General features: G+C 49.0%; 1 protein-coding gene across 1 annotated transcript; it reads right to left on the minus strand.

Moving 5' to 3' along the window:
* Nucleotides 1-334: 334 nt before the first annotated feature.
* SALL1 (spalt like transcription factor 1) lies at nt 335-14,735 on the minus strand. Its single transcript, XM_028096788.2, has 3 exons — nt 14,660-14,735; nt 1,965-5,404; nt 335-775 (listed from the first exon to the last, which is right to left on the minus strand). The coding sequence occupies exons 1-3, from the start codon at nt 14,733-14,735 to the stop codon at nt 335-337; spliced, it is 3,957 nt and encodes a 1,318-aa protein (XP_027952589.2).
* Nucleotides 14,736-15,597: the final 862 nt, after the last annotated feature.

Here is a 15,597-nt window from a genome sequence, read left to right on the forward strand (position 1 = left end):
CGGATATAGAAAATAAGTTAATGCCAGATTAAGACCGCCTAGCAGGGCAACTTGTGATTGCCATAAATGTTACAGCAAATTTACAGCACTCTAGTCAATTAGTATTTAGTCCAAAATACAGAAGACCAAAGTTAACGCTTGCATTCTGTTTGCAAAGCCAGGTTATATCACTAATAAATAAGCTTTCTTATAACTCTAGAAGTTGAACAAAGTACAAAAAGAATGTCTCCATAATGTTGTAGTTCATCGATCTGGGGGAACCAGGAGGGGAGGGGGAGGCAACCGTGGGTCTCTCTTTCTGAGCGGTGACGCTCTTTCTGCAGCCAGAGTCGCTTTAACTTGTGACAATCTCTTTGCTGTCCTCCACGAAGCGGGTGAACCGGAAGTTGGTTCCGTTCTCGCTGCTGGCCATTTTCTGCAACCCGGCCAGGGGGGCGCTGGGCTCAGAGTTCTGGAGCTTCTCCAGATTTCCCGTCAGCCCACTAATAGGTGAGCTGCTGCCACTGCCCAGGCTTCCAGCAATTGGAGGGATGCCCCCGTTCTGAATGACGGAGATCTCATTGGCCTTCATGGCCAGCCCGTTGGAGAGCGCTGCTGCATACTGATTCCAGAACCCCGAAGGATCCCCACTTCCTGACCTTGCCGCCAAATCCTTCTGGAACATTTCTGGGAACTTGACAGGATTGCCTCCTAGAAATGTCATGGGGCCATCCACGGAGAGCCGCCGACCCCGCCGCGCAGGGGTGCTATTCCACATGTGAGTGCCCATGTGTACCTGAGATGAGGCAAAGGGGGGGGAGGGGAAAAGGGGGAAAGAAAGAAAGAAAGGGAAAGGGAGAGAGAGGAAGGGAGAAGCTTAATAGTTGAATCTGTCTCCGCTCATACCGCAACACTCGACAGAGCAAGTGGCCTACATGTCTACTCTTATTAAGTGCCAGACGGTGGAGAAGGAATAGGGAGCCGTCCACTGTGGCTGCCTCCTAATAACGTGTGCACTCTCCCCAGCCCTGGGCCCTCGTCCCTCTTCTGGGGCCAAGACGCCTGCCTTACTTACTCTTTTTTTATTACCCGTATTTAGCTTATAATGGCCTCAAGCAAGCTAGTCAGTCGCAGATAGCTCCTTTCAGGGTTAGAATTGTTATGTCCACTCTCATTGCAATGGTGAGTATTGTATCTGACACCCTTTACCCTATAAATGTCCTTTTCAGATGGGAAGAAAGTACCCCTCACAGATTGCCCGGTGGAGGGCCCGTGCACAGAGAGGAGAGCCAGAAAGTAATTATTCACCTCGCATTACTGGCAGCAATCTCTAGAGAAATACTCTGTCAACAGAAAAATGTACACAGTAAGAGCACTCAACTGTTGCTCTAGAACCTAAGCATATTTGCTTTATTTCCAACACATATCAGTGGGAAGTGTTGTATAATCAATTATCATAATACCCATTAGCAGGGCAGTGTGACGTTATTGTTTCTGGGGACGTAAGCAACGTGCTGGACTGCACGGTTATGAAAAATAGATGCATCCGCCGAGGAGGACGGTAATTATTAAGTGATATGGGCTGCACACAGGCCACGTGGAGGTCTTTAATCAATACCCCATGGCAACGCCGGGCTGTCTTCCTGGGTAGGTAAGGCAATTCATATGGTGCACTTAGCGAGACAGCGGGGATGGGGGCTGCTGCTTTGCTTAGGTGGACCAAATGATTCCAGGCGCTCACGCTTGGCGGGCTGCAGCCTGCCCCCAGTCCCTGGGTCCCTGCCACTGATCCTGACCCACACACGGGGCACCCGCGTTTCTCCGCTGTCAGCCCCATGTGGCAGGTGCCCTCACGAGAACTCGCTCCCTGCACATCCTGCCTCTGGGGAGCTGCTGGCCCTGGGAGCATGCATCACAGATAATCAATGGCAAACCAGCAAGAGGGCTGCTGGGTGGGTGGATGAGGGACAGACAGAGCGAGGTACCTTCAGATTGCCTTTTGTTGTGAAAGCTCTCCCACAAATAGTGCAAGCAAAGGGTTTCTCTCCAGTGTGAGTTCGCTCGTGGATCTGCAGGGCGCTCGATGAGGAGAAGGTTTTACCACACGTGTTGCAGTAGTGCTGCTTGGGGGTTCTCCTGGGCAGAGCTGGGAGCAGGACTGGGGACGTGGCAGAGGAGGACAGAGGCCCAGAGGGGACGTGACTGGTGGAGGTGTCCTTGCTGTCCTGAGGAGTGACATGCACAAAGCCGTTGACCTCTGTTTTGATGAGAGATGACAATGAGTTGGCGGGGATCACCGCCGAGGTCTGATTGGGGCCGAGGTTGGAACTGGGCTCAAAGAGCTGTGATGGAAGGTCCCGCATCTGATGTGTCAACATGTGCTGCTTCAGATTACCCTTTGTGGAAAAGCCGCGATTGCAAACTGTGCAAATAAATGGTCTCTCTTTGGTATGACTTCTGTAGTGAATGTCCAAGGCACTCTGACAAGCAAAGGTTTTGCCACAAATGTCGCAAGCAGTATTTTTAAATTTACCCCGGTCTCTGAAAGGGAAGAGGATCCCCAAAGAATCTTCCTTGATGATCTTCTCTGCGTGACTCGACGTCAGATCCAAAGCCCCACCATTCACGGGGGTGGGAGACAGACCGTTGGCGAGCTCGCCGGGCACTGCTCTCCGTGGTTTCTCCTCCATGCTGGGGGACTTGTGGAGCTCCTGGGTGCTGTTGGATGGGGACAGAGCCTGCATAGAAGAGGTAGACTCTGAGATGGCTGGGCTGCCAGCACTTTGGCTCTCCATATCACCACCCACCGAGGACGAGTCGTTGGTCAGGACGTCCCCCTCGACGGACCCGTTCTCCACGGACTTCAGGCTGGCCTGCAGCTGTTCTGCCAGGCCAGCATTGATCATCTTCATCTGATTTTCCAAAGCAGCGATGCTTGACATCTCCAGGGGCAAAGGCGAAGAAGATAAGCTGTCTTGGGATGCATCCGCGGACTTGGGCGTGTTGGGGATGCTGCCCTCGGGACAGTCCTCCATGTTTTCATCGGAGAAGGTGTCCAGCTCGTCGAAATTCTTCTCGTCAAAGGAGCCCGTGTCCGACTCCATGGACTCGGGGTAGCTGTCAGGGACCGGGGTGTTGGGGATCTGACCGCCCATATGCATTCGAATGTGCTGCTGAAGGACCACAGCGTTGGTGAACTTCTTCTGGCAGATGGGACAGGAATGCTGGACTCGGAGCGGGGGCATAGCCCGATGGACACTGTAATGGGTCTTAAGATTCCCTTTCGTGGTGAAGGCCCGGCCGCAGATCTTACACTTGAAGGGCCTCTCCCCAGTGTGTGTCCGGTAGTGCATCTTCAAGGCGCTCTGGCAACTGAGGACCCGGTGGCAGATGATACACTCATTGGGGTCGGCGGCCTTCTTGTCAATGTTCTCTACCAGCTGCTGAAGCTTGGAGGTCTCCGATGCCTGGGCTGAGTCCAAGAGTCCCCCAAAAGGAAACTTCGCCTTGAACTGCTCGGACATGAGCGGCAGCAAGGGGTTGGTGAAAGCCGCGGCACTGCCCGAGCCGCCATCGGCCGCTGGGGAGCTCAGAGCGCTGCCACTGGCCGCCGGGGCCGAGCCGGGGGCCACGCCACTCTCTTCGCTTTTGCCACCAGAGGGCGGCCCGGCGGACCCTTCAGCTTCGTCCACGAGCCCACCCAGGTTTCTCGTGGCTGGCTCAGGGGCCCCGGAGTCACTTGTGACGGAGCCTGGGGGGCTGGTGGCGGAATGGCTGATGGGGATCGGGGCTGGCTCTTCGGTCTTGATGAAGGGCGTGAGGCTCGGGAGGGTCGGGGGCAACGGCAGGCCGACGGAAGTGGTCAGAGTGGGCAGGACCGGTTTGGTGTCTAGCCAGCTGGTGACCGGCTTTTCCGGAGGAATGGACATGCCGTACGGGATGCCGGTACTCGTGGGGATATTGTCCAGATGCTCAGGCACGGGATAGGGGTTCATCTGGATATGAGGGTATTTCTCTTTGTGGCGCTGAAAGTGGACTTTGAGGTTCCCCTTGGTGGAGAACCTGTTCCCGCAGATGTTGCACTTGAAGGGCCTCTCTCCGGTGTGGGAGCGCAGGTGGATCTGCAAGGCACTGTCGCTCCCGAAGACCTTCGCGCAGAACCTGCACTTGTGTTTGAAGAACGCCTCGTCCGACGTGCTTTTCGCTTCGAAGGCGGTGACATTTGGTGGCTTGCTTTTTCTTTGCTGGGCCAAGGCAGACAAGGAGTTTAAATCCTCCGCAGTTGTTCCGATGTTGGGCAAAGGGCTGGGGAAAACCGAGTTAGCGGGGGCCGGCTGAGGTAGAAGTGGATTAGATGCAGGACTCAATAGACTGCTTATTGCAAAAGCTGGTGAGGATGCTGCCGAGGCTGCCGGGTGGCTGGCGTGCGCAGCGCCAGCGCTCGAAGCCACTTTTTCCGAGGCCGGGGTGGTAACCGCTGCCGCCAGAATGTTAATGTTGGGGGAAGAGCCGCTGTTGGGGGGAACGATGGTGTGGCCAGAGCTGCTCTGAGGTAGCTGGATGGGGGGGAGCTGTTTCACACCGCTGATGCTGGCAGATTGGCTGGCGAGGCTCTGTGCTAATCCAGCTGCTGCAGCCAGCTGCTGAGATAAATGGGAGCTGAGTGTGGACAAGGGGTTGGCAGATGTCCGTAAAGTACCTTGAGAAGGACTCGAAGATGTTGGCAAGTCTGCGCTCTGAGAAGCCAACAGCAGGATTTGGTGACGGATCTGTTCGATGAGCTGCAGCTGGTGGATCTGCTGCTGCTGCAGGGCCAGGAGCTGCTCCATGAGGGCAGGGACGGCCAGCTTGCCCCCGGAGGCCCCACTGCACCTCGCTTCCTGGGAGAACTGGGCCACGGCCACCTTGGTGCTCTGCAGGTTCTCGATGATGACGTTGCTGTTGATCACTGAGAAGTTGCCCAGTGTCGTCAGGTCCCCGAGTTGAGGTAGAGAGGTTGTGATCGCTGAGGTACCTGTGGAGGGGCCGCCGCTGCAGCCTGGCGGGGGGGGGCCGCCACCGCCACCGCCGCCACCGCCCCCCGGAGCGCCACCGCCACCTTTGTTAGCCCCCGGGGCCTCCACCTCCATGGACTCCTCCCTGTGGCGGCCGCGGTGTTCCGAAAGGTCGCTGCAGTCGGCCTGATCTGTTTTGTGAACGGGGTCATTCATTTGTTCATCGGGATGCTCGGGAGGGGGGGTGGGAGAGAAGGTTTCGGGTGGGCTGGCTGGGCTTTCATTGACAATTAAAACTAATTGATTTTTAGTACAGTTCTTCTTGTGGAGCAGAAGATCTGATAATTCAAAGAACTCGGCACAGCACCGGCCACAGACGTGGGCATCCTTGCTCTTCGTGGTGCGATTGGGTTGACCTTTCTCTGCGTCTCCTGTGAACATCAAAAGGTGCAGGGTTAGAAAGGGGGTCGGGATGCACAGGGTCACCCATGACTTCAAAACAAGAAGGAGGGTGATCAATTGTTTTCTGTCTTCCAAACTCAAAACTCTTGCCCCCGAAAACCAGTCGATATCACCTAAGAACGTTCATAATTACATGTTGAGGGTGTGGAGGAATTCCTATCAATCTGGTATCTCAGAGAGCCACGGTCTTCAGATAATCCATCAAAATATAAAATACTACGAACTGAAGACATTGGTGCATAATGAAATTCCATAGCAAAATATTGATTTCCAATATTTTATACACCTTATTGTCTACTCATCCAGAGAGGGTCCAGCAACCATTCTGAGGACTTATTAGTCTCTTGAGTTTCTGTCAACCTTATTCATTTTCAACTGATTCAAAGATATCTGTGACAGTTTGTTCTGTCACTAAACTAATTTGTAGTCATTCAGGTTCCAATCAGTTGTTGACGGGTGGGGGGGGGGGTTGGGGAGGGGGATGCATATCACCAAGCAGAAGACTGACAACTTAAAAATCACCTCCAGCCCCTACCTAGAACCCGAGCTAAGGCTGATCGGTGACAAACACACTTTTGCCACATCAGTAACAAAACCTCCAGACTGCTCAAGACTCCACTGAATACAAACAAGAAAGCAACACACACACACACACACACACACACACACACACACACACACACAACAAAGAGAAAGGCAATGATCATAATCCGTTACAAGGCCTGCCTGGCACCTATATATCACCCCATGGCATGTTTATTTTTAAAATTAAAAAATGCAACCTTGGCTACCATTCCACTATTCAAGGAATATATGCCACTATGCTCCAAATGGCAACGTTATGCCTCTAAATATTTCATCAAAAGAGCTCTTTATATCTATAAAAACTGGCACAAGATTTACATTCTGATTCAACATCAACTTCTAGAAGGATGTGCAGTTAAGGGGAAGGGAAGAAATAATTCTTGGTTTAGAATTTGGAAAGGCTGTGCAATTCTCCTTGTCTGAATGCCTTTAAAAACAGTTTGCTCTTAACTGTTATCAATTGTTTAACAGATTGTCCTGAACCTTTCATTATAAAAATCCCTTTATTTCATGTTTGTTTCCACTGGTTGCTCAGATTTCTTCTCGCTAAGATCCATTTGTAAATTAAACATAAAAATCTCCAACTCCAAGCTAACATCCTATTCAAAGACAGGATGGAGCCCCATTGTTTGCCCAGCATGGGGAACACCAACTTCTGTTGTACAAATGGTGTGTGGTCATCTCCGAAGGCTGTGAAAAAAAAAAAAACTGTTTAATTCAAGGATTACCTCCCTGCATGCTTTTCTGCAGAACTGAATCAGATAATAGTTAGTTTCCATGACTTCCAAATTGAATCTCCCAGAAAACTTGCAGGGGAAAAAAAAAAAAAAAGAAAAGAAAACTAATTGCAAATATGAATAAATACAAATTCAAAATGTTGCTTTTTCGGTAAACTTAAGAGTCAACTCCAAAGAGCCAGCCATTTGCCTTTTCGTAGTAAACATCCAAAAAAGCTTGAGTACTTTTGCATTCCAGAAAATATAATTAATACCTAAATACTAACTTCTGGAAATTACTTTAACTCTATTTGCCTTGAGTGATGCCCAAGTTGATGAGAACCCCCGGTGAAGTATGCCAAATGTATGCACACTTTATTCACTGGGAGTGTTATTTGAGTAGCTAAGTTATACTTAACAAGCTAGCTTTTCTAATACCCATCTTTTAATCTCCACAAGGGTATAGAGCAAAATGCATTAACAATACCAAACAAATCTTAGCTGTAGCAGAAAATACCAATAATGATTCAGTTTTAATTTAATGTTTAATCATCCTAATTGGCACCGGATTCCTGTGCACATTCAAGGTGCTGTTTTAAGCACTTTCTGTCTCTCTCCCTGCCTTAAAATAATGTAAACAAAATATTAAACGAAATTCGCTAAAGTTATGTTGCTTAACTCGGGACAAAAATAATGTGACAAAAATTCTGTTTAAAGCTTCTTATTTTGACAACCAATTTTAAATGATGCATCCATTTCAGATGCTTATTTTAAACTAGGAAATGCAATTCCTAATATATTCAACAGAAATGTTATTTCATTCTCTTTGCACATTTCCATATGTAATGGTTATGTTTCCATCTACTTTTACAGCCAATTATGAAGGAACAAAAGCTATTCTGTTTGTTCACACATTTTCAACAAAATGCATTAAAACTATTATGTCAGCATGTTCTATTAAGCTCTGCATTCAGTGGAAAATACTTTTCAACCAGCTCACATTTATCAAAACATAAAGCCACTTTAAAACACAGTTTTGCTTGGTCAGCTGGGCTTAGACAAATAATGACAGATTCAGAACTAAATAACTAGCAAGGGAAATCAGAAAACTGACTTCATCAATTGTACACATTACAATGTAGTTGCTTCAAATATTTAGCACATCTGTGTTCACGATTAAAGGGCATTTTAATTCTTTATAACTTGCAAACATCTGATATTCTCATAATATATCGACAAAATAAAAAGAAGGTCACTTTACAGGATTTAGCTGATTATTACTTTCCTGGGCTCGAATTCTGGCATTTGCACTGCTTCAAGACTCACTTGAGAATTTTCAAGTTTTCAACCTGAACATTTTTAGATTTAGGATTGTGCTAACTGGACGGAAAATGTAGATGCTTAAAAATAAATACCTGCTTGCTTCTAGGAAAGAGACTGTGTTCAAAAGCTGCCCGTGTTTTAGCTTGGATTTTCACAACATTTTAATAAGCTGACATTTGATCTCACTGGAGAGTCGATTAATTTAATCTCCTGATGTTTATGAACACCAAAAAAAAAAAAAAAATTCCAGTATCTATTTTGATTTATTTCAAAAGCAGGTGTCGCTATATTGTAAAAGCTCTTAACTTTCTATCTGTCTGCATTCCAAACTGAACTGCAATGAAGAAGCTCAACAACAACAAAGACAAAGCATGAGGACTAGTTTGAATCTTTAACTACCAGAAAGAATATTTTAAGTTGTAATAAGACACACACACACACACAAACATGCTCTAATTCATTTTTTGACCGTCTGCTATCTTGTTTCTCAATAATCTGTTAACACAGGATTGCAACTGGTGACCCCATTATAGTAAATACAGTTGCCTTGCTCCCTGTACTAGGGTGAAAGTAACATTCCAGTTCCTTTTCTATGGTGTTTGCATACAAATTGATTTTATAATCCAAGTCAGGCAGGAACGTTTGAGAAGTAGTGGTTTGCTAAGTTTGTACACACAAAAAGATAGCTGGAATTTTTCCGGGATTTTTTTTTTTTTTTTTTTTTTAGAGGATAAGGTGGTGAACTTACAGTTCCATCCATTTATACAAAAATCCCAGATGTTTTAGGTCTTGTACTATTTAGGTGCTTGACACCCAATTCAAATTTGTCAGTTTTTCATCATCTCAACCTAACATTGCAGAATAGGAGGCAGAAAATTGAAGTGTTCCAGCGTATCTGTCGACTGTGAAAACAAAAATAAAACTATGCCCCACACAGCAAGGTTTGGCCAGCCAGGAAAAAAACCAAACCAAACCAAACCAAACCAAACAAAACAACCCTATTCTACCACATTTAGTTTTCTTTTTTGGAGCTCTTCAGAAAGATCCTTCACTTTACTTTCCATTACCTTACGATCACATTAACATTTTTAATAGAACATCGCACACGATTGTGATTTTGAAGCCTATAATTTTTACAGGCTGTTCCTTCCCGTAGACTAATTTAGAAAGGCCATCACCAACATTTTTGATTGATTGGTCTTTATCTTTTTATTATTAATATACATATATATGTTGCGGGTTTTTTTGCCCAGACCTGGGAAAAACCTAAATCTGAATGTCCAGCTTAAGATTCCAAAGAAATTTTAAACACTCCAACGTGTGCCCTGCATATTCTCTGTAATAATGTCTTAAGTTTCCCTCTATGTGATATGCAACCAAATGACACATCAGTGGCCCGCTTCAATTCCCTCCGTGCTCTGGCCAGGATTAGTGTATTCTCGAGTGGAAGAATACAAGCAAAATCTCTGGAAAAAAATAACAACACGGACAAGACACTCCTTTTTAAAGCAGGGATACAAGCCCACCTAATGCACACAATAAATGAAAGGGGGAAAATGTCTTCCCCTTGGATGAATCAAACTGAACACTAGATGGGGTTCCAGTTGCAAGGGTTTGTTCAAAAACTTCTTTGTGGCTTTTCCTATTCCAGTGACGCGTAAAAAGAGAGACTCCTTAAGGCGAGATCTAAACTTTGACTACATAAACATTGGCAAAGGCACAAGAAACTAAATCCCTGTTGTTTGAGGGTAAAACTGAGCTATGGGGACTACCTGTCAATCTTCCCCTTTGGGGGTCTGGCATCTGAGGGTGACAGGGGAATAAGGTTAGGAAAAGAAGCCAAGCTGATAAGGTGAAACTAAAATAAACTACCAACTTCCTGCTAAGTGACTAGCAAGACTCAATTTGGGGGTCACTGGGAAGATACTGAAGGACATATTATGATCTGGACCTTGTCACCTTTTCATGGGAGGAGACTAGCAAAGGTTAAAACAGCTCGACACATTTAGCTTTTCTAAAGCCTGGCACACACACTTTTTGTGTGTGTGGGGGGGAGGGGTGTTGGGGCTTTAGGTAATTTACCGTCTCTGCTAAACTGCTAAATTCCTTCAGTTTTGGTAAGCTACGAAAATTCTGGAAGATGGGGCGAGCAGTATACGACGCGATGTCTTACAAACACCGAATTAAGACGGCAGGAGGACTTTGTTCTGGTTACTACAGAGAGCTGGGCTTTGAACCATTTCAAAAAACTTAGCAGACTGGGACTCTGCCGCTTGCTCGCTCGGGTTTCCACTAAGTTCTCCATGTGAGAAATGTGGGTTTCTGCCTTCTAAAAGGCTCCTGGTAAAGATGACTTTCTACCTGCAGATGCAGAAAGAAATGAAATAAAGTCCCCAAAGAATAACCTATAAATTGGCACTTGTCCCTATAAACCATAGGACAAACTTGATGTACCAGAAACCATGAGACCCTCACTATCACAAATTCACTTTTGCATCTACTCTCTCATGCCCAACTCTACTTTGCTTGTTGGTATGTTTGTTTTTAATGTTTTAGAAAGTATTTGCAGCCCGAAGCAAATCCCCCCAAAACAGTTTGCATTCTCTCATCCAGAATCTTCCATTATGCCACAAACTTAGAATAGGCCTGACTAAACATGAATTCTTTCCAACTGCCTTATCGTGCAGGTGTCAGTTTTTCAAAAAAAAGCAATTAATTATAGTTCTCTCTAACCTTTTGGGCCCAGAAATCAATGTGTTGCCATTAGCTGCTCACAATGAGTAAATTACTTTGGTAAATAATAGAATTTCATTATTAATATAAATAAGAGGAATGTTTATGATACTTTATATGAGTCAATGTTTTATCTCGAGTTCGTGATGTTTTTATCACTCTTCCAATATTATCTTTTCCTTGAAAAAGCTGAGCACCAAAATACTTTAATAAATGAATGGAATCTGAATGGTCCATCCCTCAATCTTCACACACACCTCTGAAACCCAGAGCTTAGTAAAGAACCCACATAGAAAATCATCAGATCCTAATATTCCCCGTCCTCAGAATTATTCATCTCGGTAAATAATTTTTCCAATGGCAATCATCTTTCTACAAATAATCTGAGACTTGTTGAATACCATTTAAGAGGCAAGTAATATGTGCCATAATCTTGGTTTCATAAGAAATAGAAAAATTTCCCAGTTTAATGTAGGGGGTTCCTGGTACTACAGCTGAATTAAAATATGAACATTGGAAGACTGACCAAATAATCTTGTTTTCTTGAACTTGTTCTGAGGGAGTTATCTGTGTGGCTGTTTAGCATGGCTCTGGTTTTCTTTGTATGCACGTGCACACACACACACCCACACCCCCATACACATACACACACACAAACACACATGCAGCACACAGCACAACAGCCCTGGCTGCTCTCAGCCTGAGTCTCTGCTTCTGGGCTCCTGTGACTGGGGGCCCACAAACTTTTCTAGGTCCGACTCTAGGTAGAAATCAGCATGTGTGAGGTGCAAGCCTATGTCAAAGGCACCAACTAGATTTAATTCGGTTTGTTCGAGGTTTCATGGACCATATTTTCCGACCATTTTGAGACATAAGAAAAAGTAACACATTGTTTGAAGGAGGCACTGTCTTCTAAAATTGTAATAACCTTTTGGGGGAAAAAAACCAAAACAAAACCCAAAAAAGAAAAAAAGCCCCAAAGCTCAACAACTCAGTGAAGTGTGTGTGTTCTGTGTCGGGGGATGCATTGAGATTGCTGAATTCCTTGCAGAAAAGGTGGCGACTTTTTTAAAGGTTACTTTGAGATAGGTCACGTATTCTCCAGCCCGTCTCCCCACTACTCTCAAATAAAAAGATGGGGCGTGTGGAAGGCCCTCCTGTAAGGCAAACGCTGAGGAGGATTAGTTGTGTACTAATATTATTACAACATACTAAATCCTGTAACCCTATTACAAAATCTACCCTCTAGGCAGCTTCCCCCAAACTTATTGTTCAACCATGTAAAAACAGTCATAACCTAAAACCATTACCACGGAAGAAAAAGAGGGGGTGGGGAGAGGTGAGAAAGAACTGGGAGGAAAGTGCTGGAGATGGTGCCCCTAACACTTTACTGCTTCTTAGGACAATGAACCAGCTTTGGGGGAGAAAAAAAAGGGAAGAAAAAAGAAAGAGAGGGAGGAAGAAAGAAAGAAAGGAAACTTGATTCAGTGACTTAATTAACTTACCTCAAAGCTCAAATAAACTAAAAAAAAAAAAGTCCTAATAAATAATAATGGTAAGAGGTAGTGAACTCCTTTTATGCTATCGCTTTATGAGAAGCCTTAACTATTAAAAATTCCGGATTCAGAAGGCGACAGGAGAAAGGCAAAGATCTAGCAGGCATCATTTCTCCGCGAAGCCTTAGTCTTTTTTCTCCTTTTTGAAAATGTATGAAATCAGTACAAATTGACAAAAAATTTTTAAAAACCCCAACAAAACAAAAAAAAAAGACAAAACAAACCCCGAAAAACTCTTTCTTCTTCTCCCGTTTGGTTTTTCCTACACAAATTGGGAACTTTCACAGTGCTCGGGGCGGAAGGTCTCACCAGAAACTTTAGGGAAGATGGGTGTAGGGGCGAGAAGCAGAAAAAACCAGCTGAGAAAACCCGGAAAAATATTCGGAGCTGTTCCTGCGGCCTGGGGTAATTTCACCCCAATTTATCTCGCGTCCCCGGTTTGGCCTGGGGTGGAAAGCGGGGTTCGGGGGCTTTTCTCAGCAGACTGAGAAATCGCAGAGACTCTCGGTAAGGCTGGAAGCTCGAAGAAGTACTGGGGTGGGGGGCAAATATTGTAAACTATTTTCTTAATCGGTCTCAGTTCTCCCCAATTTCTTACAGCCCCCCCCCCACGCCAGGAGTCCCGTTTCCCGACAGCCGGGGTGACGGGAGTGGGAGTCCCTTGGCTTCTCTGCCTGGGCTCTGCGCGGCTCCCCGCGCCCCAGCTCTACAGAGAAGCAGGCCTCTAGGGAAGGAGCCCGGGGACCGTGGGGCCCGGATGGCCGCAGAGTTTAGTGGACAGAGGTGCCGATCTAAGGGCACGCTTCTGAGCCCTGTCGGGGTCCAGTTCCCTCCTCCATACCCCCAAATGCTGCCCAGGACTTGAGCATTCGGAAGAGCATCTGGAGCCGCGGAGACGCCGCCGGGGTTGCCCTCGTCCTTCCCCGCAGCCGAGAGGCAAGCATCGTGCCGGGGACCGACCCGGGCGCCGCTCCTTCGCCTCGGGCGCTGGGCCTGGCAGCTCGGAGGCCCCTAAAGTGAACCACCTTCAGGGACAAGGAGGGATTCGAGGTGTCCTCCCTGCGTACCCCAAATCCCCTGCCGGGACCTCTCCTACTCTCGGCCTCGGCTCCCTCACACAAACTTTGTTCTAGACTTGTTCATTCCCTTCGGGACCTCGCAGTTGTCGCCTCCATCCGAGAAAGCGAGTGCCTCTGTTTCGGGGGGGAGGTTCTCCTCTGGCTAGAGAGCCCCCCCAGCCCTGGAAAAAGACCCTCACGATTCCTGGAAGCACGGGGTACCACGATTCTCAGCGGACACACACCCAATCTAAAGATTTCTCGGGGGCGAGGGGTGGGCTGCGTGTATTTGGAGAAAAGATGCGGGGATAAACTTGGGTAGCCGGACCCCAACACTGTTCCCGGTCCGCCTGCACTGTGTCTCGGAAGCAACCAGCAGCAAAGAGCACTCTCCGCCCCTGCTGCGACCCCGGCGTGTCGGGCACCGGCGCCGCGACACAGGTCCCCGTCTTCTGGCAGCTCTGAACCCCTAAAGGCACCCCATTCCCCCGCGCGGGCCCAGGTGGAGTGTGAGCGCTTGGGGGGGGGCGCGGCACAGGGGGCTCCCCCGCGCTGGGAGTTCAGCCCTGAGCACCAAGTAAACTTCCTTCCCGCAGGCAGCAAGGCCGGCGCGGCGGAGGCCGGCCCGGGGGCCCCCGGCACGGCGCGGGGAGCGCGAGGGGCCCCGGGCAGCCGACCTCCGCCCGCCCCGCGTCCCGCCAGCCACCCGGGCCCCGGCCGCCGCTCCCCGGAAAAGCCGGGCCGGAGCAGCCGGGCCCGCGTGCCCGCTCTCCTCCTCCCCCCCACGCCAGGGAGGACCCAACAACTCCGGAAAGATTCTGCCAGGAGAAGTGTTTGCTCTCCCCAGGCCAGGGGGAAGCCCAGCGCAGGCAAAGTGAAAATTAAAAAGGAAAAAAAAAGAAATAAAAGAAAGAAAGAAAGAAAAAGGAAGGAAGGAAGGAAGGAAGGAAGGAAGGAAGAAAGAAAGGAAGGAAGGAAGGAACGAAGGAAGGAAGGAAGGAAGAAAGAAAGGAAGGAAGGAAGGAAGGAAGGAAGGAACGAAGGAAGGAAGGAAGGAAGGAAGGAAGGAACGAAGGAAGGAAGGAAGGAATAAATACGCCGTGTGGGAAAGGCGAGTGGGGACCCGGCGGTGGCGGCGGCCGGGGCGGTGGGCGCGGAGGCCAGCCGCGTGTGCGTGGGTCCGGGTGTGCGTGAGTGTGAGTGAGTGCGTGTGTGTGCGTGTGTGTGTCCGCGGCGCGGGCCGGAGCACTCACCATCTCGCCGGGGGAGCGAGGCCACTTCGGGGTCGGATTGGAAATGTTGAGGCTTCGCTTGCTTCCTCCGCGACATGCTGGCTCAAACATCAGCTGGGGCAGAATAAAAAATTACTAAAAAAAAATCTTCTCAAAATTACGGAAATCGAGCGGCGGCGGCGGCGGCGGCTCCCCCCGCCCGCCGGCCCGCCCGCCCCCTCCCCGGCTCCCCGGCCCCGGGCGCAGCGCGCATGTGTCCTGCTATAATTATGATTATCAATAATGCATTGCGATTAATCATAGAGGGGCTCTTTGAAAGGCGATTGGCACCGGGCCAGCGCTATTCAAACCCGCTCGCCTTAATCAATTAGTTCGTGATTTGCTGCAGACCCCTGTCTCTCCGCGCGCTGGCCCAATAAGCCGGCCGCGGGGCTGGCTCTGCGCGCCGCGCCGCCCGACACTGGGTTAACCCTCTTCGCGACCGCCCGGGACTCCGGGGCCCGGCCGCCGCCGGCCTTCCTCTTCGCCTGTGCGCGCCCGCGCCCCGGCCTGCGTTCCCCCCCCAACCCCCCCCCCCATCCCGGGCTGGGCCGACCCGAATTAGCATGCCCTCCCCGGAATTAAGCCTCCCGAGTGGGGGGTGGGGCCGGGCGGCGGGGGCTGGAGACCCAGGCTGCGGGCGCTAGGCGAACTTCCCAACTCCGGCGCTAGGCGCGCCGGCCCGCGGGGGGAGGGAGTCCCGTGGCGGGATTTGGGGGGAGGAAGTCCCGTTTCGTGAGTGTTTCTTCGTTTCTTTAAGAGCTACCAGAAAGCAGCCCACCCCCACCCCATAAAAAAAAAAAATAAGCGAGTGGGGAAGAGCCAGCCCCACGCCGGTCCGCCTACTGCCCGCGGCCCGGCCTCCCTCCCGCTCGCCGCCTGGCTCGGCGCTCCTTCGCCCCGAGTTCTCCATCCCCTGG

The sequence above is a fragment of the Eumetopias jubatus genome, unplaced genomic scaffold (assembly GCF_037043125.1).
Source record: "Eumetopias jubatus isolate StellerSeaLion01/CBP00866 unplaced genomic scaffold, mEumJub1_p1.0 scaffold_10, whole genome shotgun sequence".
NCBI lineage: Eukaryota > Metazoa > Chordata > Mammalia > Carnivora > Otariidae > Eumetopias > Eumetopias jubatus.